General features: G+C 31.6%; 1 protein-coding gene across 20 annotated transcripts in view; it reads left to right on the top strand.

Moving 5' to 3' along the window:
- Positions 1-21637, top strand: part of LOC148313087 (uncharacterized) — a 225759-nt gene that overhangs the window by 132090 nt on the left and 72032 nt on the right. For all 20 annotated transcript variants that reach the window (XR_015838332.1, XR_015838331.1, XR_015838328.1 and 17 more), the window contains 2 exons: positions 17565-18031; positions 20486-20645. Coding sequence is in view for 17 of the 20 variants with exons in the window: in XM_088268225.1 (XP_088124351.1) it covers positions 17565-18031; positions 20486-20645 (627 nt within the window). In the remaining 3 variants the exon portion in view is untranslated. The remainder of the gene's footprint in view (positions 1-17564; positions 18032-20485; positions 20646-21637) is intronic.

The following is a 21637-nucleotide window of genomic DNA, read 5'->3' as shown; positions in this document are numbered from 1 at the left end:
ATTATCTCCAATTACAGGAGTCATTTTCATATTATTTTTTTGACATCTCATCAAAGATGAAGAAGAATATGGATGTCTGGGCATTTACGGGGCTGACGACCTATGACGGTCGTCAGCCCCGTAAATACCCGGACTTCCATATTCTTCTTCATCTTTGAAGAGATGTCAAAAAATAATATAAAAAAAAGAAGTTGGGAATTACGTTTGTGATATTTTGTTTTCATTAATCTACCTATAATACAATTTTTTATTATTATTTTCAGCCTTCATTACGGTACATAATGCACTAACCATTACTCTACGGAGGCAAACCGTTTATTAAATAAATAAATAATAATTATACTTATTTATTTAAATTAATTTAAACGCTGAATATTTATGTTTTTTAATAGTAAGTAGTAAAATGTTCTGTTTGCAACAGTGAAAAAGGATATCTAATATATATATATCTATAGCAGCATCGACTTATTATTTTTTATTATAAAATACAGCATCTTAGTAATGTCTTGAGATGATTTATATGTGAAAATCCAATAAAAAAATAACGGCATAATGCAAGTTTTGAAAGATAAAAATTTTACACAAAAAACGAAGAAACTTTCATGTAATAAAACAGTCAAAATTAACGAAACTGAAAATATTTAGTAGACAAAAAACTCCATTAAGTAGGAATTAATATAATCTCGAGTAAAGACATTTCAAATTTTATTTTCAAATACTCTAAAATTTTAATGTCCGCCTCCGTAGTGTAATGGTCAGCACGCTCAGCTACCGTTCTGGAGGTCCCGGGTTCGATTCCCAAGGGGGTAAAATAAATATAATTGAATTTTTCACTGTAATATTTATTCAATGTTACCCTGGACTGGTACCTGAAGAGGAGGGCTGATCACTTTTCCTTCATGTGTTAACGATCAAGATAACACTGCGTATTTATATGACGTAGTGCCCTATGCACCATTGGCTGCAGATGAGGGGTTTTATTATTAACGTTTTAATATAATACTTCAACTTTTCGTATTTCTTTCGTCCTTATTTGTTCCTGGTAACCGTTGTTAGTTTCGACTAGTGTATTCAGAACAAAGGCTTTTAAATGCATTTAGGTACTTATCAAGAGCGCTTACTTCGTTGAAAATGGAGCCAGTATATCTGGAAACTGTCTGTAGAAAGCCTTCCAAGATAATGCAAAAACCATAAATGGAAAGCAGCTTATTACAGAGTCATACCGTTTTCCCATAAAGGACCTATTCAATATATTACCACTTATATTAGAACGGCACCTTACAAGGGCCCAGAGCAGCCGTGTACTAAGCTTTGAGAATAGGTGTTTGCGGAGAATTTTAGGCGTGCGGTGGTTTGACTTTGTGAGGAATGAAGAGATAAGGCGTAGGACGCAGCAAATTTTGGTCACAACTGTCGTCAAGAAAAGGCGATTCAGTTGGCTTGGCCATGTACTCCGCATGCCTCCTGAGAGCCTTAATCAAGCTTGCCTCTTTTACAAGGCATCAGGTTCGCGCCGCTCAGGACGACCACTGCTGACAATTCGTCGGCAGTTCTCGTCAGAACTTCGGGACGCGGATCTGACTTGGGAGGATGCAAGGGAGCTGGCAGCCGACGGAAAAGCCTGGAGACAGTTGTGGACTCCATATGCTCCACCTAGGGAGCTAATATGGTTCACAATTATTATATTAGAAAAGCGTACTATACGGAATATTAAGCATTCATAAATTACCTTTAACTCTTTACTTTGTTTATAATATACACATTCAGATTTGTAGGTAAAATATTTTTATACACAATATTACGTTAATAATGGTACGGACCATCAATTTTTTTTTATTATTTCATTAATTGATTCGGCATTCACTTTGTCGTAATATCTATCCATTTTTAACACCGCACGGAGATTTACCTTTTGACCCTTATCCGCACCCGATGGTGCATAGGGCACTGCCATCAAATTGACGCAAAGTCAATTTGATCGTTTGTTACATGAAGACGAGGTGTTCTGTCCTGCGCTTCATTTGGCAGTCCTGAGTAATATTAAATAAACATAAAAATGAAGAAAAACATGAATATTTATTTTGACTCCCCCGGCAATCGGACACGAGACTTCTAGCATGGTACCAAAGTTTGTTAACAACTGCACTACAAAAGCCTACCTACGCGTTCTCGATGTACAATGTTTCGTTTTGATCACAATTCATAAGCTACAATCCATATATGTTATTTGTTCAAAACATTAGTCTTCAATGGGTAGTATTTTTTTAAACTTTTAGTATTTTGTCCGCCTCCGTAGTGTAATGGTCAGCATGCTCGGCTACCGTTCTGGATGTCCCGGTTCGATTCCCAGGGGGGTTTAATAAATATAAGTGATTTTTTCACTTTAATACTTATTCAATATTACACTGGACTGGTACCTGAAGTGGAGGGCTGATTACCTTTCCTTCACGTGTTATAGATCGAGATAACACTGCGTTTATATGAAGCAGTGCCCTATGCACCATTGGGTGCGGTAAGGGATTTATTATTATTTTTTTATTAGTGATATTGGATGAATTGTTTGGGGATTTTAAAGAGGAAATTTGAATAATCTCTCCCTTTGAACTGCACTATGGACTGTCAATTGAAAATCTCACCATGAACGCAGAGTCCGATGTGGAAAGGATTTTCATCTTTTTATTCTGAGCACGATATGTCTGATCCACATAATCTGGGTTAAAAGCTCTGGAATACGTAACCAGGCAACTACACGTCTCTATGGCGATCTCCCCGAGTGTAGAGGGAGTAGGCGTCTGGGATTCCGTGGTCTCGCATTAAAGTATTTGAAAAACACCTTGCTGGCATATTAAATATCTCGGACTCCCAAAGATTTATTCAAAATTAAAGAATATTATTTTTTGACATCTCATCAAAGATGGAGAAGAAAATGGAAGTCTGGGCGTTAAGTGATCACTTTACACACGTGTAACATTCACCAATTCTACCCATTATTGACAACCACACTACTCAAAATCTTGGAAGTTCTAAACCAGCCTATGACGGTCGTCAGCCCCGTAAATGCCTAGACTTCCATATTCTTCTTTATCTTTGATTAGATGTCAAAAAATGATATGAAAATAACTCCTGTAATTGGAGATAATCCAGATTTTGTGAACAAGTATTTGGACTTACTCAAAACGTAAACATAATATAATTTATGTTTACGTTTCCAATATTACATCACAATAATAATAAAAAATCCTCTAAACCCAAATATTTTCTGTTTTATTAAAAAATAAATAAATAAAATTTACCACTAACTAATGAAAATATCAATTTTAACAATGCGAACAATTTTTTACACACGGTAACTTGATTGCATTTTTTCCAAAACTCAAACGAAAATGTCTGCATAACTGATATCAGCAAAGTGCCACTAACTTTATTGATTATATGTGTTCAAATTCCAACACATTTTGATTGAAATGACCATTTTATTTATTATACACAAGCATATATACACATGTATATGTGTGATTGTGCATTTACCCATAAAATGCCCCCAAGTTTTCAAATTCCGTTGTTAAAAACATATTCAGAAGTTGATTAACATCAATTAATATAGCCAACGCCCCGACACTATTTAATTTATCACAACGCAACGTGTCCGGGTGAAATTTATCTACAAAACAACATTTTTAATAACTGGATTCTACTCGATGTTGGCGCCCACCCATGAGACATAATATAGTTTTAACCTCTGACCAATAATAGATATTTTTAAATATGTTTAAGAGATTACCTCGATAGAAGTATGAAATACTCTTATTTAAAACACATTCACACTCGTATTTTTACGTCGGTCAGGAATATATAATGTATGAATAAAAATGTAAATTTTATAAAATAAAACAACTTTGTTTTAACCACTTTTTATTGGTACACTTTTTCCAACCGGTTTTTGGTATCGTAAGGGAAGGGTAACTAACCATAACCTAACTATGAGTATTTCAAAATTTTAGAATTAGTACATAAACCCTGATGATGACAAGGTTCTTGTCGAAACCGGTTGGAAAAAGTGTACCAATAAAAGGGGTTAAAACAAAGTTGTTTTATTATATAAAGTTTATTAAATGTGCCACAAAGTATCTGCGAAAAGCATTCAAGAAAAAATACGTGCAAGGATTTATATCTCACAGTTTTTAAGGAAATGGCAGCGCTATCTGTTTGAAGTAACATCAATTTGGTACTAATGACTTAAATCATGCTTCTTGATTGCTTCTAAAATATTGTATACCCACAAGCATTGAGATATTAAAAGTATTACAAATCGCTCACTCCTTTCAACAACGTCATATATATAAAAAAAAACTTGGAATAAACTATTCAGGAGATCGTTTTTAAAGTTTAAAAATATAATGTAATATTTTAAAAATTAATATCAACCCACTTATTGAACTTTTTACTCTGCAACAGATCTTTTTAGGTAAAACCTGAATGTTTTTTCTCCATTAGAAAAAATTTAGTATATTTAAAAAAATAAATTAAACAATACCTTTTCTTCAAAATGCAAAAACAACCCTTTTTGCCATGTAGCGGGTAAATATTAAGTTTAAAATATGCCACTTTTGCTGGGATATAGTACATTTTCAGGGCATTCCAAAAACATGCACAACTGAAAATAAACGTTGTTGAAACGAGTGAGCGAATTGTGTGTTTTACACGTACCTCTTTTGGTCGAAAGAACTTTGATGGATGATTGAAAGACTACATATAAGACTTATGCCTAGCATTTGTCGCTCCATAGATTGCTGTATATATCTTTATTTATATGTACATCTCAAATCATGTTTGATAAATTTACTTATAAACAGGGCTTTTTTTAAAACAAAAAAAGTCCCGGAACTCACTTCATATCAAGCTTTTTACAAAAAAAAAATAGATAACACAATACCATATTTTATCATTTTGATGAATTATATAAACATAGATTGTAATTAGGTAAGCGCAAACATTGTTTCGTCTAATTGATATTGAAAATTAAAAAAAATATATCCGTTAAAAAAGATTCTGGAACGCCGTTCCACCGCGTTAGGTAGGTACTTGAAAAAAAAGCCCAGCTTTTTAACAAATTGTACAAAGATGGCATATATTGGTCACGTTCCGCATAATCGATGAGAATTATCAGGTACTCCAAGTGATTCCCAGATAAAGATGGAAGAATGTCGTGGAATTAGTGGTAAAACTAAACAGACAGTTTATATAATTAAACAACTTTGTTTTAACCACTTTTTTATAAGTACCCTTTAACCTACCGGTTTCAATAAGAACCTTGTCATCATCAGAGTTTATTAAATTCTAAAACATTAAAAACATTAAAATACTCATAATTAATTACTTTCCCTTACCAAAAACTAAATCCTCAATAAAAGTTTAATTTTTGGTAAGGGAATGTAATTAATTATGAGTATGTTAATGTTTTATTGTTTTAGAATTTAATTAACCCTGATGATGACAAGGTTCTTGTTGAAACCGGTAGGTTAAAGTGTACTCATAATTAAAAAGTGGTTAAAACAAAGCTGTTTAATTTTATAAAGTTCATAAAATGTGCTACAAAATATCTGCGAAAAACATTCAAGAAAAAATAAACTGACAGTAATGAAGAAATGCATTTTGTATTCCATTCATTGGCCATCGTTCTCGTCGAGGATTGTCTGCGGTCTCATAGCGGCAGTTATATGATTATTGTTTCGCAAAATAATAATAGTTTGGTTTCTGGCACCAGTCCCGAGGGTGAATCACAAAACACATTATACACCTTTAAAACTGCCACGAAAATGAATGCCAAGAAGGTGTAACTTAATGGGTTATTATGTCATTTCTTTAGTATTCTTAGGTTTCATTCAAAATTGAAAAGATATTTTTTTATGGCTTCCGTTCGAAAACAAAATAATAAATTTTCCTTTTGGTTCAGTAACACATATCCACTGTTTGCTGTGAAAAGTGCGTACTCGTAACAAAACACTTCTTATGATTATCCTGACGAAGAGATAAGCATGTCACAAAACCGGTAGACTTATATCCCGACAATTATTATATTTAAAAAAATAACTGACCACAAAGTAAATGCTATAAACATTTAAAACATTTGTTAAGTTACCAGTGAACCAAACCCCTCAAATTATGGTAATTATTCGCTCCTTAACGATGCATGCAATTTGAATACCAATCTATTAAATACTTAAGTACAATACCATTTTAAAGCAATTAGCGAATAAACCATCTAGACTGAAAATTAATATATTGTAATAAAAATTCGTGAATAGTCCCTCCCATTCAAAAGCTGCAATTATTTAATAAAGGAAATCAATTACTGATTCATTACGGGCTTCTCTTTGATACCGAGATTGGAGTAATTAACCTCTGAGAGTTGATCTACCTCATATATCTCCATAACACGTACCACGTAGAGCTTTCCGAGATGTACAGCCCACGGTTAAATTATTGTGATTGCTCTATAATTGTATCCATCTCACTGATCCGTTTGTACTCTACAATCATTTATGTATTAAATGTTAAATCAAATACTGATTTTTTGAGTTTGCTAAGTTGTATTTTATTGTTTTAAAAAATCGTTTGAAAATGCCATAACTAGGTGAAACAATTATCACAAAATTGATTTTTATGTGTTTTTTTAACAATAAAATGCAAATTAGAATACTCAAAAAATCAGTGTTTGATTTCACATTTAATACATAAATAAAAAAGGAGATCTACAAATTGAATTTCAAATCTATGAATAAACTGTACAACCATATTATACGGATGAATATTGAAGAGTTAAATTTTGTCATATTTTTCAAATCCTTTAAACAATTTTGTTTGAAATAAAACTTTGACAACTTTTGTAAGGATAACGCCACAATACTTTAACAAAAGCTTCATAATAATGCGTAGCACAAAAACATAAATATAAAAAACGGCAAAGCGGTTTTATCAAACTGAATCATTTTTATGTTTTGTTCTTAGAAATTTATTTCTTAAATATTAAATATCATGAAATATACATAGGTACCACAAAGTATCTGCCGTTTTTATACAAAAAGAGATGGGAAAATCTGAACATTCGGCTTAGATAGCACTTTTGTAGCATTCACCTTTATATCCTTTGCTAAACATCCATAATATTATTTTTGAACAGACGTTTAATCTATAAACACTGCTGTTAGACTCTAGGTCGTAAGCCCTGGAATGCTAAGACTTCCAAAATGAAGTTTTCCCCAAGTTAAGTAATAAAAATTGTTATTAAAAATCATAACTTAAAATAAATATATATTGAAGTTTTCATAAAACAGCTAAGACTAAATGACATTTTATATATTTCCAAGTATTGTACATGTCTCCAGAAATATTATCAAATCACAAAAAATAATATTTTAACCTAATTTCGAAAGTTGTTTCCATTTAATTTTGTGTCATTTTATTCAGTGTTTTATAAAAAGTGATTATGAAATATATTTACAAATTTGAGGGTTTTCATTGAAATTCATTTTATAATCATCATGAAATATTGTTTTTACTTCATTATGCTAGCTTGTTTTCATATATATTTTTTACATTCATACTTAAAATAATATTGTAAATATAATAATTTGCGTCGAAACTGTACAAAACATACAAGACATGAAGCTTTGAGCTTTCAAGCTACAATTCTTGTTTTGTACACCTTGTTTTGGCAGAGACTAATGTTGGCTCTATGGCTTATATTACAAAATAGACATAAATACATACATGTACTTTGTATGTTGCTTCATACATATTCATTTATCTGCAATACACGATCAAATAGGAATATATATTGTATTTAATCAACCTATTTACATACTAGCTGACTGATTGGCGTTTGAAGAAGATATTCAGAGTAAATGCCACAAATCTACACACGGTTGTAACCTTACTGACCTAATAAAAGATATTAGATTCAAAAACGTGATATAAAACGCTTAATTTCAAAAAGGTTTCATTAATAAAATAACATCCTTATGATATTATTTGCCCAAATGTTTCCACGTTTAGGAACCAATGAAACCACAGCTTATGTAAAACAAACAAATAACGAGAAAAAAAATACATTCGTAAAATTGTATCCATTGTGTCTTCATTATTGACTTAAAACGGGAACCTAAACTGGTAAAGTTGTTAATTTATAGTTCATACATAAAATACGTAACAAAGTGGAATGCAAGACTAAATATTTGGAAATAGATAACACCAGAAGTGCATCTCAAAACAGACGAGTGTGGCATTTCATCCTCTTTGTTTACCATTGCAAGGAAACGGCGTGATTAAAATAGTACTTGTTCAATAATGCTTTAAAAAAATCTTCATTTGTATCGCATGCAAAAGTTATTACATTAACGTTTTTCTATCATTATTTTCCAATCGAAATTTTCAGCATTGACCTCATGTACTCGTTTTATGTAAACATTATGAACTATTTAACATCTGGCAAAGTTGAACCAGAAATAGAAAATTGTGGGTTTTTCGTACATACCACGGAATTCCTCTTAGGTTACATGTTGTATTTTGGGATTTTTCATTATTAGTACTATTTTTATGTGTATAAACATATCAGAGTCGCATATTTCTTATATTAGACATCTTTTCATCCATCCAATTTTGGTGCTGGCAAGCAAGTTTGAACCGAAATAAAATTTATATTTATAATCATTTCTTAATGAAAAATTTGTAAATCTATTGTACTAATTTTTTTATGTAATTCAAAGTAACATTCATAAATGTAGACATTAAATTACTCCAAATATTTTGTATACTCCCCAATTTGTAAAGTTCAGTAAATTAAAAAAAAAAACCTTGATTTTTTTTCAACTTGTTGAATATATAGTACAGGTACCTACATCTGTATGTTTTAAATGGTATAATTAATATCAATATTATGTTTTTTTTCAATGTTCACGACTATTTACAAAACTATTTATAAAAATAAAAGCTTTTTAAATAAATATATGATGGATGTAGCTATAAACGAAATGAATATGTCATTCAGCCACGTCATCCATAATTACATGAATAATACAGGATATACTAAATACATAATTTAATAGGCAAATATAAAATTTGAACTTAAAATAGGTGTAAATTAAAAAATAAATGAAAACAGTTTAACTATCGATTTCGTAATTTTATCGGTAAAATATCAGAAGGTGGTTCGAAGATGTTGGAGAAAATATGGTTTAAATTGATCGAAGAAAAATGAGTAAAAACATAAAATAAAAATAAAAAGCTTTCGAGATTTTCACAGTACTCCCATACGAAGTGTTGTGAATTATCACCGACATTATGGTAGCTGCCGCAGATAAATGTATTCGAAACTTCCCGTTGTTGGGGGGTAATTAAAAAAATAGATGTAAATCAACCAAATTTTGGCCGTTAAACCCAAAGCACGGACGTGGCGCTGAAGCTTAACAGCCAATTTGAGGTTGCGTAACGCCTAGAGCTTCGAAATTACCTGCTTTTCTAAAATTATGCAGGTGACTTTGTGAATCACCAGCTAACGGTAAATAAATTCATTTAGCTTCTCTCTGACAGTAAAGTATAGGAGGGTTTGTAAACGCCCCGAGTCACCAATAATTGCCAGTACTCAGCATTCAATATATCATGTATTTTTAAATAAAATGAGTCATATTATGATATATTCAAGCAATGAGAAAGAGATCAACTCTCGAAATAAAGTCATCAATAATAATCGTGTAAGAATGACATTTAAAAAACACATAAATTATATGATTTTTTAAAATTTTGAGTGTGTCCAAATACTTGTTTACAAAATCTGGATTATCTCCAATTACGGGAGTTATTTTCATTTTTTTTTTGACATCTCGTCAAAGATGAAGAAGAATAACATAAAAAAGACCTCACATACTAATATAAGAGTTTCTGCTTAGTAAAAAGCTTCTTTACATCTCACCAATAGATGTCTCTAGTGAAGTTCTAGTGATTCAAGAACAAGGTTTCTAAATTGGTTCATATATATAGAACTTGCAAGAATTTGAGTAGTGTGGTTGTCAATAATGGGTAGAATTGGTGAACGTTACACGTGTGTAAAGTGATCACTTAAACCAGCCTATGACGGTCGTCAGCCCCGTAAATGCCCAGCCCCGTAAATATTCTTCTTCATCTTTGATGAGATGTCATAAATAATATGTTTTTACAACATTTTGAGTGTGTCCAAATACTTGTTCACAAATCTGAATTATCTCCAAGTAGGAATTATGTTTTTTTTCACATTATTTTTGCCATCTTAAATTAATAGTAAATATAATTTATTAAATTCGTTTACAGAATCATTCTGTATTTTGTATCTCGACGTGTCCAGGTCGAGTCAATTTGGCAGCAGACAGACAAATTTCCGCCACGAATCCACAAATAATACCTATGGCGAACGGTTTTCCGGTCATAGCGACTACTGTATACTTAAATTTATACACGTTAACTATAATATTATTCTATTTTCCGCCAGTTCCGACGGGAATGGTGGAGTGCGTGTTAACTGCTTAATTAATGCGAGAATACGTTTTATAAAAATAATACGAATAACCAACTCACTTTTAGTTGTGATCTTTGGTTTAACTTAAAAATGAAAAGTTTTATTTCCTTTTTTTTTAAATATATTTTTCCTTATTTAATATCGTTGATTTTAACTGATTAATACTGTCTTGATAAAGAAGCGGTTGGCTTCAAAGCCGGTAGACATTATAATTAAGTTAAAATAAAATATTTATAGTGATTTTAAAACAAAGCTACATTTTAATTATAAAATGGAAAATACAAAGTTAGTGCTTCAAATATAAATTATAATATTGTTTAATTGTTTATACAATTAAATACAATTTCTATACATTTCTACTTAATTAAATCTTAAAATTTTAGTTGCGCTGTGCCTCTCCAAAAAAGAGAGAGCTCTTGTGCTTGGAGAGGGACTTTTTGCATTTATTTTCTTCATAGTGACATGTTATACATTTAAAAAAAACTTACTTACTTCCTTTCAGTTAAGTATTTTATTTTTAAAAAATCATTCATTCATCCAAATGCTCATCCACACCCGATGGTGCATAGGGGGCTGCATCTTATAAACGCATTTTTATCCTGACCGTTAACTCATCAAAGAAAAAGGTGATCAGCTTTCCGCTTCAGGTATTAGTCCAGAGTAATATTGAATTAATATTAGAGTAAAAAATATATATTTTACCCCCTCCCTAAGAATTGAACCCGGGACCACCAGTACGGTAGTCGAGCGTGCTGACCATTACACTACGCAGGCGGATATTAAGTAAATTAATGCCATTAAAAGATTCGGTGTTCAAAATCAAAATTTATCCTATACTTTACTTGTATATATATTTCCCATAATTGACACGTTCTTTCACTTTTGAGTTCTCTGCATCATCTATGGTTGAGTTTGTAAAACGTCTGAATTTTTTTATGAGTTTATGATACAAATCTGCGTCTATTCATAAAAATAAATAATTAATTTGAATTCACTTTAGTGCCTTCCTTGCTTAAATTTGATATTTTGTGTAATGAAATTTTATTATCCAGCTTATTTTTCATTTTATTTAATTATAATCTGAATTGTGATAAAGCTTTCAAACTGAATTCCACGAATAAGGTAATGAAGTATTTTATTATTTATTATTCATAATACCTATTCAGACTGTTTTGAAACGAATTTTCGCAAACAATATTTCGAAAGGGATTTACAAGGAACAGAATCCATTTAAATAATTTTCTATTGTAAAAACGAAAATAAATACAAAATAAACGGAACAGGTCATATCAACGATACTCTCGTAATACTGGGTATATGAATTTCAATAGCAATCCAGTATCTTATTTCAATGTAATTTATATTTTTTTCGGGAAATGTTAAATTTATCAAAGAGATCAAACAAACGTAAAACATGAAGGAATATATTTGAATGTTATCATTCCTTTAATGCTCTTACAAGCTTTTTTTATCCTTTAAATAAATATCTTTACAACGTACTGACTAGGTCGTTATATTTATTTACATCACAATCGTATAAAATAAAAATCCGATCTTACATCGCCATCAATACTTCGATCATATAATGTTCACAAATCATAATCATGAAAAATATTTCAAAAGATAATTATAGATCCTAGAATATACGCGAATTCTTCACGCAAATAAGACTTTTTTAAATGGATCTAATGAAATAATAGATTCAGTTTATCATTGTGTAATTTGTGTACCGATTGTATTGTTGTTTGCACGTTAAAATATAAGGTTAGTGTCTTTTTTTCGTTTATATTTGATGAAAGGCATAATTTTCAGCTTACGAAAAAAATATTTATGTAATTAAAAAATTATAGAAACCATATGCTCTCGTCACAGTTATTTATTATTGATATGTCAGTAATGATGGGGTTTTTATCATTCGTTTAAACTCTTTACCTTTAAAAAATTATTTTCTTTTCAAAACCAAATACTTATTTAAGAGAAAAACTAAACTTTTCAATGCAAAAATCATGTTTTAAGTTAACAACAAAAAATCTAAAACGTTAAATATTGCCTTGGTTTAAAGAAAATTGTATTGCAGACTATTGGTTACTTCGTCTTAAGTGATATATGCATCACTGGGTGCACATAAACTGATGGAAGAATATCATTACGTACAACTGCAGAATTTATTTTTAAATTTCCAATATGCTTAGCAGCTGAATAGCAGATTGGCATAGATGTTTAGTGGGTCAGGTCGGAGGGTGTGGTCTCACGGTGAGCGGTTTAAGGCTTGGCCCGAAGGTCTTCACTCAATCTCCTCATTATTACCCATACATTCATCCCTCCCATTGTATCGGATGGTTTGTCTAACCATCTGACTAAATGAGTCTATTAGCATTGATTAATTTATTTTTTAACATATTGCAGTCATCGGATTTCGTTGAAGGTAATCTGGTAAATGTCGTTATCCATTAGAAAATTAAATTTAAAAAAAAGAATAACATTTTAATGATATCCGGCAATGCTTGTTACCGCACGTAACTTCACGCCCATTTTTTAAAAAATAAATATATAATACATTTTTTGTTTTTCAAAATAAATATTAACGTTTTTAGCTCATCAACTTTAAATGACTCTTTTTTATCGTTTTATTATTTCGAAAAAAAAAACTTATTTATTCGATACGAAAACGGTGTTTTAAGAAAAAAATTCAATAACGTTAAATATTACGTAGGTTTAAAGGAAATTATGTAATTGGCTATTAATTATTGGGCTTTAGTGAATACATAGGTTTTCCATTAGAAATATTGTAAGGGGTTAAAAGCAATAAAACCAATCGTTACAAATAGTAAATTGATATTTGAAATATAAACCTAGTACTAAAAAATTACATTGGTACATTTGATAATCCAACATAACAAATTTTTTTTGATTTTTTCAAAAAAAAATCAGAAACGAAAAACTCAGAGCAATGAACATGAAAGTTTTTGCCAAATCTTTTGTTTTTTTTCAGTAAATATTAAAAATATTAACTATTTTTGTAACTCTATAAATTGCGTTAAAAGTGCGATCGATGGCCATAACGGACCTGAGACAGATGCTTATAAGAAAGCAAAGCTTCGACTTAACTTTATTGTTGTTTTGTCCATGAAAAAATAATATTTTATGTAATATCACAGCGGATCACTTTTTATTATATATATATATATATATATATATATATATATATATATATATATATATATATATATATATATATATATATATATATATATATATAATAAATATATATATATATATATATATATATATATATATATATATATATATATATATATATATATATATATATATATATATGTGTGTAAAATTTAAATAACATACGTGATACACAATTTCACAAAAGTAAATAAATTCATTATTTGTACAATATTTCATTTATGTTTTATACATGTAAAATGATGCTAAAAACCACAGGGTTGACTGACATTAATCGGAGTGTGGCATTTTATTCCGCCGCTCAACATAGGATACGGAAATACTTCAACATTTTACTAGTACTGTTGACATTTGAATGTCATTTAGGATATTAAAGAGTTCAGCCAGAGGAAAGGGGGAAAATATAGGTACCTCGACGAATATTTGGAATTTGAAATTCTAAGCTTTTAATATTGAAGATTTTTTTCTTATTCAAATTCACGCACAGCAGACACGTGTAATATTTTCCAGCAAAAAACAGATGGCCTATTTCGACATGCTGGCAAAAGTTAAATACGGGCTTTGTATTTTTTTTGTAATATATATTATTGTGTTCGTACTCATGTTTGACCAACAAGAATAGTAAAAACGTAGGACACTGCATAATATAAACGCAGTATTGTCTAAAACACGACGAAAAGGTGATCAATCCGCTTCAGTTACCAGTCCAGGGTTTTATTGAATAACTATTAGTGTGAAAAAATCACTTTTATTTATTTGACCCCCCGGGAATCGAACCTAGGACCTCCAGTACGGTAGCCAAGCGTGCTGACCATTAAACTACGGAGGCGGACACAAAACAACAAAAAATAGACAAATTAAAAAATGATGATAAAAAAGCAATTGTTTCAAGGAAGAGAAGGATGCAACCGAATGTGATGTCTGTTATAACTGAAGACAGTTAGTAGAATTCCAAATTGAATTGTTGGGTAATATATCCTAAATTATACACGCTTAACGGATTGAATTCTACTTTATTTACATATATGGTATATGACGCGTTTCGTCTTATTAGGAGATTATCGAATGTGTGCAAATAAAGTAAATAACTCTAATGTACAGAAGTGAAACATGGAGTTGGCAAAAGAAGGATGAAAGTAGACTGAATGTAGTCGAAATGCGATCTCTTAGAAGAAAGTGCGACCAAACGATGTATGAAAGATGTGCGAATAGTGAAATAAGGAAGGAATGCAAAGCTGAGATAAGCATTATCGATAAAATTAAGAAAGGTGTGTTGGGATGGTTTGGACATGTAGAACGAATGAGTGAGGAAAGAACGGTAAAACAAATTGATGAGGCGAATGTAAGTAGAAAAAAGAGCCGAGGAAGACCGAGAAACATGGCACAATCAGGTATGCCAAATACTTGAAAGTGGTCAGGTTAGGAGACGTAACAATCTGCGGGTATGTATGAGGAGATGCATGAACGTGAAAGAGGCTAAGAATGTTTGCAAATACAGAGTGGTGTGACGTTCTATTCTCTCTGCCTAGTGACTTAGTTAGTTAGTTATGTAAATAAAGTAGAATTCAATCCATTAACCGTGTCTAATTTTGGATGTATTACCCAACAATTGAATTTGATGTCACCAATTTCACTAGAAATTTTTTTTTCACTTTTAATATGTGTAGTGTTCAACGGATATAATTTCTATTAAAGTGAGTGATTTTTATTTTTATTTTCGAAAATCTATTGCTTACAATAATAATGTTCTTGTATGTATAATTTCATACATTTTTCATTTGAATAACCTCGCGCCTGCAAGATTGTATTCTGCAATTTACAGAACACTTAGATATTGAGTATTTTGCATAGCAGTAGGCGTCTTAAATAACATTACTGTTCATACGTACAAGTATAATAATAAAAAATGTATAATAAAAACCTTAAAAATAAAAATGAAACACGTAGGTATATATAGTATTTGACAATATTTCTCTTTACAATTAATACCTGCGTAAATCTGTGTATTTTTTATTATATTTATCTGTTAATTAAAATACCCAAAGGAAAATATCAATAAGTATACTTCAACTTAAACATTATGACGTGTAAAGAAAGGTAAACGCGTTTTATCAATATTTAGGGTAAATAAATCTTGGATATATGTTTATAAATCGCTGTAAGTATGTCTACTTTTTTCAATCACAGAATTTGAATCATTTTGATTTTCTTTCGGTGAGTCAAGTTTTAAAAAATATTCCTTACCTCAAAGCAGCAGGTTCATTCTTCTATTATCTACAAAAAAAACACATCAGACTTTTCGATTTCCGAAGGTAATTGTATACATTTTAGATTTTCCCCGTCGGCGAACGTAATCACGAAGCTTGCCTTAAAGTTTGTAATACAGATTTCATATCCCTTATGCTATGAGATGAGCTTTCAATGAGCTTAGCTTATTTTATCCATAATTGGCTATCGTTCTAGAAGAGGGGCTTATTGAAATCCAATTTAAATTTCATGAAACACGCCGTTATATTTTTTCAGTAAAAAAGAGATTGAAGAGATTTTTGCAATAACCAGCACAGCAATTTTTGTATTATTTATTGATTCGACATAAGTTTGTGGAATGACATGTTGATTATTTAAACAAAAAAAAACATTTATAAGACTACTCTTTCAGTCTTTTTTATTACAAACTAGTTTCGAAAACTAGAATTGTTTTCATCGACAGGTAAATAGTAAAACTCTTAATAAATAAGTCTATAAATACTATAATATGTAGTATAAGAGTTTTACTATTCACCTGTCGATGAAAACAAATGTTATTTTCGAAACTAGTCGTGTGTAATGAATTAAATCTCCATAAGTGGTATTATACAAGCGTTAATTAACAAAAAAAACAGATGATTCAATTTTGATATTAAAATATCACTCATTATGTTAGACTCTAGACATAGACACGTTATATTATATATATACATAGATAAAAGCTTATACGTCTAAGGATAATATCAATTTTAATATTTTTTATTTTTTTCTTACAATTAGCATGGTGATGATAAACATTTTGCAACTAAAAATAACAAAATCATCATTATAGTCGTTGTAAAACTGTGTAAAAATGACATGATGGTTGTAATTTGCACTTTTGAACAAGTCAAATAAATAATAACGTATTATTTTTTGACATCTCATCAAAGATGAAGAAGAATATGGAAGTCTGGGCATTTACGGGGCTTACGACCGTCATAGGCTGGTTTGAGTGATCACTTTACACACGTGTAACATTCACCAATTCCACCCATTATTGACAACCACACCACTCAAATTCTTGGAAGTTCTATATATATGAACCAATTTAGAAACCTTGTTCATGAATCACTAAAACTTCACTAGAGACATCTATTGGTGAGATGTAAGGAAGCCCCTTATTAAGCAGAAACTCTTATATTAGTATGTGAGATCCGAATAAGAGTTTCTGCTTAATAAGGGGCTTCTTTACATCTCACCAATAGATGTCTCTAGTGAAGTTTTAGTGATTCATGAACAAGGTTTCTAAATTGGTTCATATATATAGAACTTCCAGGAATTTGAGTGGTGTGGTTGTCAATAATGGGTGAATGTTACACGTGTGTAAAGTGATCACTCAAACCAGCCTATGACGGTCGTAAGCCCTGTAAATGCCCAGACTTCCATATTCTTCTTCATCTTTGATGAGATGTCAAAAAATAATATGAAAATAACTCCTGTAATTGGAGATAATCCAGATTTTGTGAACAAGTATTTGGACACACTCAAAATGTTGTAAATAATAACGTATTTTTTTCTTCATTTTTTCTAGGCGTCTGGTCGCCTGGCGGTTCGGCCCACACCACAGCACCATCGACGAGCACCAAACCAACTTCTTCAATCCTCACCACCTCTTCCATACTCCAGAACGGTGGCTTATCCCCCAACAAACAGTCTATTCCGACTTCTAACCCATCTTCTTCTCCATCAACCGTCCTAAAACCTTCGAGCTCTTCCAAGACAGAGATCAATGAGTCGTGTTCTAGTAAGGTGACTTCTATCATCAGCAACGGGATCTTCAGTAATAGTTCTTCGACTGTTACTAAAAGCTCGGGGTCTGTGAAGGATACCCCTCCTTCCAAAGCTCCTCCGCCACCCCCTCCCCCACCACCATTGCCGATCTGGAAGCCTAAAAGTCAACCACCATCCCCTGCGCAAGACAGAAAGGAGTTTAAACCTATTTCGTTTGAGTCACCAACTCTCGCTAGGAAACAATTCCAGAAGGAGGCGAAATCAGAGGCAAGTGTTTTTTCTTGAATGTTTTTCGCAGATACTTTGTGGCACATTTTATAAACTTTATAAAAATAAAACAACTTTGTATTAACCACTTTTTATTGGTACACTTTATCCAACCGGTTTCGACAAGAACCTTGTCACCATCAGGGTTTATGTACTATATTCTAAAACATTGAAATACTCATAGTTGATTACTCTTCCTTAAGTGTTTTCATTTATTTTATTCATTGAATACATCTTGTAACTTTTGATACCCTGGGAAAGCATCTCAAAAACTACTATATCTTAATAACATTTATTGATTCGCCAGTCACTTTGTGGTAATAACATATTTATCCATTTTTAATTGAAAATATGACTTCGCAAATACTACCATTTCCTAAAATCAAACATGAAACATGTTTCAATACATTCCGCATCTTTATACGGTGTTTGAGAAATTCATACAATAATACGTCAAAAATGATTCAAAGAAATAATGGTACTTTCCGAAAAAAGCATTATTTAAAATAACTTCATTAAATTTGGGTCTCTTCCTCAAAAGGGATAAATCAACATAACAAAAACGATCAAAAACGAATGCCTGTTATGTGACACGTTTTTGATTTATCATTGTGCCATTTTGTTTAACTTTTTGTATAGGTATTGCGTGTATAGTTTTTGTATCGAAAACCGTTTTTTTAAACGTTATATTGGCCATGAATCAAAATAAGGGAAATGATAATAATTTATCAAAAATCAACCGTCGATCTAATGTTTCTTGAAAGCATAAAGGCAGTGCGACAAGTGTTGTGAATTTAATTATATATCACATAAAGCATGGCAGAGTTATTTTCGGCTATTTGGTACATGTGTTTCGCGCGTTGGTAATTATCTAAATCTCCCTTAAGCGCCCTTAATTTGACGAAAATTGCGCTACATAAATAATTCTATATTATTATAATTCTTATAGAAATAGATTATTTTATTTGATTCAGTATCAAATAAAGAAGTTAAGAATCATTTTATCGGATTTTTTCCAAGTATCTACAATAATTAACGATCTTCTTTAATGATTAAAGAAAACACTTCGTTTTTTACCACTTGAGTTTTATTATAGACTACATGTTTCAGAAGTTAAACTTCCATCATTCAGGTCTGTATAATAACTAAAATATAAAATATAAAATTGTTCTATAAATAAGGAGAGGGGAAAGTAAGGGGAAGGGGTTAGTCAAGGGACGGAGTTTGAAAACAAAGGAAAAATGGAAAGCAATGGTGAACAATTTTGAAACAATATATTATTTAATAAATAATTATTAGATCTTCTTTAAAATTATTAATCTTCTTTAAAACTCTCTGGATGATGACAAATAATCAGTAGACATGATCTTATTTTATAAGTTGCTTAACTCACACATTGACTTTAAGAGTTTCCAGTTGAAACCCCGGGGCAACAGACACCTTAGCGTTTTCTACGAGTAGAACAAACTCTAAACAAAGTTCCTAAATTTTTCGTTCATCAAATTAGTTGACGATGAATATGGGAATTTTTAAATGTTCAACTAGACATTGTCAGATATTCAATACTGAGATCATTCAACATTATCAGTTGGCATTAATATCGTGGCGAGTCCCTTGTTTCGTATAATTTGTCTTTGACTTAAGTTTTGATTTTTTTAAGGAATAACCCGCGAAGCATCTTTTAGAGGCTCGACTTCAGGTAGGATAGCACGGATAGGAAAGGTAAATGTGAAAAATGCATCACAAACACGTAGACCAATTGAAAATAAACCTTTCTTGCGAACCCGCGACGCCATTTTCCCAGTCGAGCGTCTACTCAACTACGCCACAGAGCCTGTCTTTCCTCTTTCCCATTTACCTCTCACCCGTTCCTCTTCTAGGTATTTTTACAAATTTACTTTTGCGGTTTTTTTTTAATTGGAACATCGCAATACTCGTATTAGTATAGCTTGATGTTACTGATCTGTTAAAATACCAAATTTAAAAAAAAATACTTGTTTTCGTTGGAAACTTCTTTCATCATAACGAATTAAGTTGCATTTATATCGGTTCATTTTATCACTCATCAATTTTAGAGTCCCGGGAGCACAGACCAGAAACAAAAACTTATTTAAAATCCCTAAAATGCACACCAAGTCCTACCAAAATTCATTTTTAAATCGAGCCTGCGATATGTGCAATGAAATGCTTAATGAAATAGACCTCAATAATGTTTCTTTTAATACGTTTAAAAGAAATAATGTTGATGTCGATTTGACCAGTTGATAAAGAAATTTTCTATATAGTTATACTTTTATGACAGTTTATTTAAATTGTTTAATTTTTAGATTACTTAGATGGAAACCTATAATTGGAATTGTTCTTTTTTTGTATTTTATCATATTATGTTATTTTTGTCGACATATTATGCTGGTTTTCCAATTTAAAAAAAATTATTGTGTGATGTTTTGTTAGCCTCCGCCCCCTTGGGAGTCTCGCTTGGCGGGGTCCCAGTCCGCCCCAGCGGCCCCGGGGCTCAGCGGTCTAGCGGCGCCTCCCGCGCCCCCGCCGCCGCCGCCGCCCACCCTGCCAAGGGCGCAGAACCCTACGATCACCCTCTTGCAGAAGGCTAGGGGTAAGTTGATTAACAACTAAAACCCGATGGGTCCAGACATAACGTTCAAGGTTGACAGATAATAATGAGCTCAACCTCATCATTATTAAAATGCTTGTGGATAATGATGAGCTCAAACACATTTTTATTAAAATGCTTGTGGATAATGATGAGCTCAACCTCATTTTTATTAATATGCTTGTGGATAATGCTGAGCTCAACCTTATCATTATTAAAATGCCTGTAGATAATGATGAGCTCAACGTCATCATTATCAAAATGCTAAAATGATGAGCTCAACTTCTTTATTAAAATGCTTGTGGATAATGATGAGCTTAACCTCATCATTATTTAAAAATGCTTATGTATAAGATGAGCTCAACCTCATCATTATTAAAATCCTTGTGGATAGTGATGAGCTCAACCTTATCATTATAAAAAAATCCTTGTAAAGTATAAATGGTGGCTGGACATGTGGCAGCACTGGAGCGCAGTGTTGCAAAAGCCATAGAGCTGATCTTCCAACATCACCTCTCCAGTGTTATTTGTTCATTAATTAAAGCAATAAATATAAATATAACAAAATATGACTTATCTTTCACTCAAAGATCAATAAAGCTGGAATAAAAATAATAAGTATCTTCTTCTTCTTCTTCTCCGTCTTATTCCTCATTGCTGAGGGTTGTGACCCTTGCAGAAGCAATGACTCTTCTCCAGTTATCCCTTGACTGCGCTGCACGTAGCGCTCCAACCACTGAGGTGTCTGCTGCTGCCTTAATTTGATCGGTCCATCGTGTGGGGATCTTCCTCTCCCTCTCTTCCCCTCCAGGCTACCGATCACAACTAGTCGTTCCAGGCTATCCTCGTTGCCACGCGCAACGTGTCCAAAGAACTGTTAGTATCAATATAACATAAATAAGACGTCGAACGGTTTCAAAGCAAAAGCTTCTTCCTCAATACTTATTAGTTTTAAAATGTAAATTGACACTTCACATTTTAACGATATGATTTTT

Source organism: Brachycentrus maculatus, unplaced genomic scaffold, assembly GCF_059751285.1.
Source record: "Brachycentrus maculatus isolate JH-2025_06_01 unplaced genomic scaffold, ASM5975128v1 h1tg000023l, whole genome shotgun sequence".
Lineage (NCBI taxonomy): Eukaryota > Metazoa > Arthropoda > Insecta > Trichoptera > Brachycentridae > Brachycentrus > Brachycentrus maculatus.
The sequence above is the reverse complement of the archived record's forward strand: the minus strand, read 5'-3'. Positions and strand labels throughout refer to the sequence as shown.